Genomic DNA, 7,585 nt, shown 5'->3' with positions numbered 1-7,585 from the left:
CCATACATTCACACGGGAATCAAAGAAACAAAACACAGGTTCTGCTGCTTCTTCAAGTTTGGTTCCAAATGGCACCTGATGAGGAAAAGCAACAGGGCGGTGGCGCTGTTTTGGATTAATTATTTAAAAATAGGTGATAATGGACCAAAAACGGGGTTGACTTTGGAGATGGACCAACATGGTTTATCTACAGGTGATCTTTCAAGTAAAATGCAAAAGTTACAAGACTTTTTAATTCTATAATCCTGAACACATTTCTCATGATTATTGAGAGTTATACTTGTCAAGACTATTTTTACAATCGCACATGCTTATAGTTGACACTAAAGGAGAGGAATAATGCAATTTGTCAGAAATATTAAACCAAAAAGTAAGAAAAAAATGTCTTTGACGACACTGCATCCCCTAAAAGTATTGTATTATTATATAGAGGTATGAATAATAGTCGCTGTGTTGCACAACATTGACATTGCCTGACCTACATGCTGGATAGTGCAACACAACTTCACTCTCACAAGACTGCATACAGGGATCTACAACAGCTGACAATAATGAGCTCTGAATATTGCTGTCAGTTTGGCAAACAAAGCTGCTAATGCAGTAGGTGTTGGTCAGTTAATGGCGGCTACTCATTGTATACCACCCGGCTCGAAAATGCACCTTCACAGTCTCACATAACGTGTACTATACATCGTGTATTTTTGTTTGCATGGTGATAGTCAGACTATGGGTCTTCTGTTAATCCGAATGTGTTTGTTTCACATATGTATGACGTGTTGCGTAAATGCCCCTCTAATCTAGCACAATGTGAGCAGAGCAACCACATATATCAGTCTTTAAAGCACACTGCGTGGATAGATCATATCGGTATGGGACATATCAAACGCATCTGCATTCACCATGATCCAAATCTGAGGATTATTTTCCAGGAAATCTGGATTTGTGTTGCAGCACATGGGTCGAACAGCTGATCGGTATGTTACGCAATGTAAATCCGATCCCAGCTCTGTGTGCCAGGGTGCGCGCGGCAGGAGTGCCCGAACGCGGGCGCGCGTGGTGTCTCCGCATGTGAGTGACGTAGGGTTGGTCCTTGTCTGTGGGCTCAGTTAGTCTGCAGGACTCGATTTGTAGATCACTTGTTCAACCAGTCTCGATTCGACTGACGGGAGAGGCTTCGTCTGGGATCACGACCATACAGAAATGTCGGGGGATAACGAGGAAACGCAGGCGGCCGAGGAGACGTCAGCGGACCAACGGGTAACTGTGCAGCGGTGACTTTGTCACAGCTAACGTTACATTTTCACAGTTTAGCTTTGTCGCCCCGCGCTCGTTATTGTTGACATGTCAACCGGAGCCGGCTAACATAACATTAACGAGCCCTATGGGTGGAATACGAATCGTATTTGTCAAACTTAACACGACGACACGGACGTGTACTGTTCCTAGTTGCGTGGCCTGCGGGTCTCGGTGGTTAATGCAACGAATGTTTCGGCTGGTTTGTGTGAACGTCAGAGGTGCCGCTAGCTAACGTTAGCTGCCAAGCTAGCTGTCATGACATTCACACAGACGTCAACAGTTAGCCTCGCTGCTCGTGGTGGTTGGTTTTAGCGCAACAGACTGCAGTGCTCTGGCTCTACGCTTAACTAGTCACAATTACGTAATAACGTTAAGCTAACCGTCTCAGCTCGAACGAACACTATCAGTTACATTGTTGCCCAGACCGACGTTCAGAGCCCCTCAGCCGAATACAGGTAGCTAGCCGTTCTACAGGTGACTTGTTTGGGACCAGGATAGTCCAGGATACACGCGACAATATTTATTTGTATTTCGACAATGAATCCCAGCGGATTAAACCTCTAATGATAACTAGTTAGGTCAATAGTGACGTTACAACTGTACTGTGACACTGTTAGAATAAGGCCGTTTACCATAGGGTTGCATATATGTTTTATGCAGAGCATTTTTTTTCTTTCAGTATATGTTTACTTTATTAGTCAAAGGTTTGGCGCAGAGCCAGATTATCTCTGTACCGTGTTGCCATCAATTGACAGACGTTGCCAGAGAGGTGGGCCCCCCTGCTGAATGTAGTCTCTTGTTGTGCTGCATGTGGGTTTGGAGAAAAATGTTTTCCCCCCTACATTTTGCAATATTTCCGATGCCTAATGATTCTGCTGGTTTTTCAGGAGGTTCCGGACAAGATGATCAATCCTGAGAAGTCAGAAGAGGCTAAACTGAAGTCCAGATACCCAAATTTAGGAAATAAACCTGGGGGTTCTGACCTGCTTCGCAAGCGCCTCCAGAAGGGGGTGAGTTAGACCATGTGTTTGTCTGCCAGACATTTAAAGTCCATTTAGGTACGGTCTCTAAACACTCTTGTTGGCAACATTGCACTTACACTCAGTCAGTTGACAGTTTATATGGCACCTAAATTAAAGCTGTTTGACAACATGCTTTTTACATGAATGAGTGCAAACAACATTTTAGAAACATCTCCATGTACCACAAATAAAAAAACACCACGAACTGCTTTCTCCAAAATAACTATTAAGTTGAATCAACACTTCACAACAGTTTCGCCAAAGCCTGACTATTATTCAGGTTTTGAACTTGAGATGCAGGGGTGTTAAACTAGACTGTTGTAGACCATTGCATTAAATCAGCATCGTTCAATCTCAATACTGCTAGCAATAAATCTCAGCATGCTCTCTCTCCAACACACAGATAAAGTTATGCATTTATAAATGTTTACTTTACTTTATTAGTCAAATGTTTGACAGATTATCCATCAGCACAATTAACAACTGTTAACTTCCCCTCTGATGCACCTGATTCTCATCACCAGGCACTTCTGAATCAATGCTCCACCCTGTGTTCAATGTCAGAACTGCATGTATAAACTTACCTTGCGTTTCCTTGAAAGATAATTTAAAACAAACAAAATACATAATGATTGCAATAATATCTACCCAATTCATCCTGGCAGATGAAAACGAGCAATTTAGATTTGATCCTTTTAGATTCTAGCAGTATATTTACTTGTGAATTGCCTTTGCTATAATTTTTTGAAGACTAAGTACACAATTTCATGATCTGTAATCAACTAATTTAAATTTAACAAAATAAAGATTATTAGAAAATGAAGAGTGCTTAAAAGATGAGTTGATTAATTTATTTGATCATTTACAAAACAAAAGGAAAATAAAAAAGTAATTTGGGTGAAACAAACTTTCCAAATTAAACTTTTGGTGATTTCAAGTCAACAAAGAGCAGCTTGATTTAATCATATTACAGCATCATTTCATACAATCATGAATCAAATACTTAAAAAAATACTTTTTTATTTGATGAGTTAAAAACAACAATTGATAAAGAAGATCCAATAAAGTAAGTAATGACTAGTTACAACCGTAACTATATTTTTCTTACCCGCCAAACTGTAGCTCAGCCATACCTTGTAGTTCTCATGTAAACAAACAAATATTTACATTCAGTATTATGCAGAACAGATCATATTGTGTGCATCATTGAGGTCTAACAAACAGGTTCAGTGTATTTCCTTCCTGGTAACACATTAGCAATGTCGAAGCGCTCCCATTAATGTTTACTGACTCGCAGTCCTCTTGCACATTTCTACATTTGTCGTCAAATTAACCTCAAAAACTGTCGATCAGCAAAATAGCTTGGAGCCAATGTGAACATGCGTGCGTCCTTGTGCGAGATACAAAGTAGAGACCATCTTGCGACGAGATCTCACTCGACTCTGTGCCAAATCGGGCCAGGAGCATTAAGTGGGGGAGCCTATGGCCCCTTTCTCACTCAATCAGACCCCGTCCATCTTCAAACTCAACCGTAATGTTTGACCTAGGTCACAAATCTCTCCACAGAAACACACATAGATTCACAAGATGAAAACAATCCCAGCGTTGCAGCTGGCAACAAAACAAGGACTCACTCATAAAAACGCTTCACTATAGCTATCAGTGGTCAAAAACTCCACAATGTACTCTTTACAATAAGCGTGCGAGTCTTTAAAATGTAATTAGGAAAAGTACTGATATTGTTTTATCAAAAAAGCAAACCTGTTGTATGTTGAAGACACAATTATTTTCTCCTTGCTTGGTAATTAATGTGTGACTTTTATGTTTCTTAACAGCAAAAGTACTTTGACTCTGGCGACTACAACATGGCGAAAGCCAAAATAAAGAACAAGCAGTTACCGACAGCTGCGCCAGAGAAGACAGAGATCACAGGGGACCACATCCCCACACCCCAGGACCTGCCCCAGAGGAAACCTTCTCTGGTGGCTAGTAAACTGGCAGGCTGATGCACACACAACCCTGACAGCCCCCTGCAGCACCTTCCAGCCCTTTGCCCTTTCTACTCAAGTCTCAGAGCTGTAACATTACCTCTCCCATCTCTCACAGTCCCCGGCCTCATGCCTCTGGCCCCTGCCCACCAGCCTTGACCCTACAGGAACCCACACCTAATACCCAGCGAACTGGCGAGCTGACTCCTTCAAATCCTGTTTAGTTTTTCCTTTTTTTTTGGCACAGGGGCAGATGTCAGCCTATTAGAATGTTTTACATCAGGTTTGTATCATTCACTGTATGCCCTTATTCTAAATGATGCTGTCAATGTGCTTGTTACTTCATGAATAGGGTAATCCAGTGCAGAGGCCAAGCTCAGTTTTGTTAACACTTTGATTGTGATCCATGTACTGTACTAAAGGACCACACAGCGAAGGCCAGAGTGTGATATGGAACTGCATGTGTAATGCAGAGCTCCCAAAGGTGAACCTCACTGAGCTCCTTTTAAAGTTCATCAAGGCACAGACATTTACATACCTGCTGAAAAGCTCAGGTGTGGCGTATGAGCATCGGCTGGCATGTGGATGTTGCTTTTAAGACATCTTGAAACTTTGAAGGGTGAAAGAGAAGGACGTGTTGAATGCTTGCACTGTATTTATAGTGTGCCATTCATCGCAGACGATGACGCAGTCCTCTCCCTTAGGTCAACTTATCTGGTTACAAGTTGTGATGAACGCAAATATAACATGCTAGAATGTGAGGTACAGGGGTGCCTGGGACATGAAAGCTAAAAGACACATTTTATGGTGAAAGAAATGTACTGGGAGCAGCTTTTGACACTGGGAACAAATGGTGTTATTAATCATATTCAGACTTGAGAAAACCCTTCTGTACTCATGAGTTGAATTAGTTTTAACTTTAAAATGTTCATGGCCATGTTTAATGCTTTTCCGAGGTCCTTATTGACTGAATGAAGTGAATCTGTGATGCGGTAAATTGAAGCTAGCACAACATCTGTCTGAGCTTCTGCATGTATATGGCTGCTGTCACTTTGTGCCATTTTGTTTTGTAAATAAAATAGTTTTGCACAAATGTTAAATTGCTGTGTGGTACGCGCCATGTTAACATTTTGATGTTTTAGGACTTTAGGACGTATGGTCTCATCAATGCACCAATTTTTTAATTCATATGAATGGGTTTAACAAAATGCACTTAATAGGGAAAACAGTGCCTGTTTTTCTTCATCCTCGTCTTTTCCACATGTTTTGAAAACTTGCTTTAGGACAAAACCTCCGATTCGAGTTCAACAAAGATGATGCTATATTGTTTTTATGTGGTAAAAGAGGTTGCAAAAGGTCATGTGAACTCCAGTCGAAGGCAATCGAGCATCGCAGTCAGTGACGCCCAAGAATGGTGAACTTTCATATTTAGATTTCATGTTTCTCTTCTATAATTAAATGCCAGTACTGGAAAATACAGCACAATATAATCAAATGTCAGAATCTAAGTATAATAAACGTACTTTAGCAAGGACTAGCTGCATCTTACTGCGAGGCATTCCTGCATTTGACCCATTTACCCCAAATTTTGTGACTTAGGCACTTATTGCTTCTTTTGTTTTCCAAAAATGTTGCTTTGAGAAATCACACACACAATATATGTTAAGTCCACAAATTCCTTAGATACAAGTATCCCAGCCTGTACACATATTGCATAAAATTGCAAAATGGACCAACACATTTGTATTTGTAGGAAAATATTATCTTCCTATTAAAACTGAAACAATATCCTTGACATATACGGAACTGTATTGATTGATACTGGGTGCAATAAGCTAAAGGCAATGAATAAGTACAGATACAATGTTTAACATTTTATTTACACAGTACTGTACTATATACTGTGTGATGTTTTTGTGTTGATGCGTTTTCGACTCGCCGCCAGCGGGGGGCGCAGTTTCCCACGCGGCAGCAGCCCGCTCTGTTTGGCTGAATCATTTCATCCATTGTACCCAGAATGCAAAGTGAGACACCGAAACCTCAGCAGCACCAAGCTCTCCAGGTTATCATGGCGATAAGAGACACATCTTCCCCTTGAGCCCCTGCCGCAGCAGCAGCAGCAGCAGCAGCAGCAACAACAAAGGCTTCCTTCCACCGCTACATGAAAACACACATCGCGTCCCGGGCAGCGCGCGGACCTGGTGGCGGACTTTTAGCCCAGATTGGAGAAAGGACATAGCGCCTGAGTCACCGAAATGGCAGCGTCGGAGCTGTACACGAAGGTAAAACAAGTGTACATTTAAATGCAACGCTTTACATCCGGATGCTAGCATGTCGGCGAGATACATGTCAGACAGTCGCAGGTGTTATGCGAAGTGCCTTCAAATCTGCAGGATGTTCTCCAGACGAGCACGCTGACAGTTCGCTTTTTTTTCCGCTACGAAAAAAAAGAGAAGTGTTTTTAATAGCAGGCTTGGTGGTGCTTTCAAATGAATGAAAAAAGATGTCGAGACCACACAAAACCCGCTGGTCTGACACGCAGTGAGATGTGCTCGGGGTGTTTAAATATAGATGTCAGGTTGACGCTGAAATGGGTGTAGCTGGCTAAACGTGAACACAAGAGAGGCGTATTGTCCCCTTTACATATTACGACATCAACTTTATTAATACGTCTGGCATGTGTCACCTTGTTTTGCTATCCTACACAAGATATCTTATTATACCAGGCCTTTTTTATTCATATTATTTCATGTAAATCATCTCCCACTGAGGGCCAGAGGGGCGATGCAAAGGCGGTGCCAGCCATCATGGAGGCTCTGTGGCTCTACGGGTTTAAACCATTCAAGTTGTCTCTAGATCAACCTTGTGCATCTACGTGGCCTTGTTTTAGTGTTGTTGTTTTTTCGATGGTTGCGCGCGAGTCTCCTTTTTGATGACCCGGTGCTCTCGGGTGTGCGTGAGCCTGTGAGTCCTGCAGGTTGGGTACCGCCGAGATGCTGCGGGGATGAGCAGCGCCGCATCCGGACAGTTTAGCATCCTTTAGCATCCATGATTTCTGGACGAGTGGAGGCCCTGCAGCCTCCCTGGAGCGGCACAGCCTCAGATGCTCACTGACGAGACTGTGACACTCACAAGGTCATAAGAGCTGCTGCTGCTGCTGCTTTATCCCTGTGAGTGCAAACCCGCATAAGAAAGTGCGTGAGCGAGAAGGAGATGAGTCACCCCATCCCCCTACTTTGACAGCTGGTGTGTCCAGCTTGAATAAGGTGGTTGTGAGGA

At 42.5% G+C, this 7,585-nt stretch overlaps 2 protein-coding genes across 4 annotated transcripts in view; both read left to right on the top strand.

Annotated features, from left to right (window-relative positions):
- Positions 1–1,048: 1,048 nt before the first annotated feature.
- Positions 1,049–5,406, top strand: arpp19a (cAMP-regulated phosphoprotein 19a). Its single transcript, XM_068600066.1, has 3 exons — positions 1,049–1,257; positions 2,184–2,306; positions 4,154–5,406. The coding sequence occupies exons 1-3, from the start codon at positions 1,201–1,203 to the stop codon at positions 4,322–4,324; spliced, it is 351 nt and encodes a 116-aa protein (XP_068456167.1). The 5' UTR covers positions 1,049–1,200; the 3' UTR covers positions 4,325–5,406.
- A 930-nt stretch (positions 5,407–6,336) lies between these two features.
- The window catches only part of myo5aa (myosin VAa), a 44,988-nt gene continuing 43,739 nt past the window's right edge, over positions 6,337–7,585 (top strand). For all 3 annotated transcript variants that reach the window (XM_068599835.1, XM_068599749.1, XM_068599929.1), the window contains exon 1: positions 6,337–6,588. In XM_068599835.1, the coding sequence (XP_068455936.1) occupies positions 6,562–6,588 (27 nt within the window). In that variant the 5' untranslated portion in view covers positions 6,337–6,561. The remainder of the gene's footprint in view (positions 6,589–7,585) is intronic.

Source organism: Clinocottus analis, unplaced genomic scaffold (genome assembly GCF_023055335.1).
Source record: "Clinocottus analis isolate CAN_PGR_092001 unplaced genomic scaffold, fCliAna1.0.p SCAF_1, whole genome shotgun sequence".
In the NCBI taxonomy this organism is placed as follows: Eukaryota; Metazoa; Chordata; class Actinopteri; order Perciformes; family Cottidae; genus Clinocottus; species Clinocottus analis.
The sequence above is the reverse complement of the archived record's forward strand: the minus strand, read 5'-3'. Positions and strand labels throughout refer to the sequence as shown.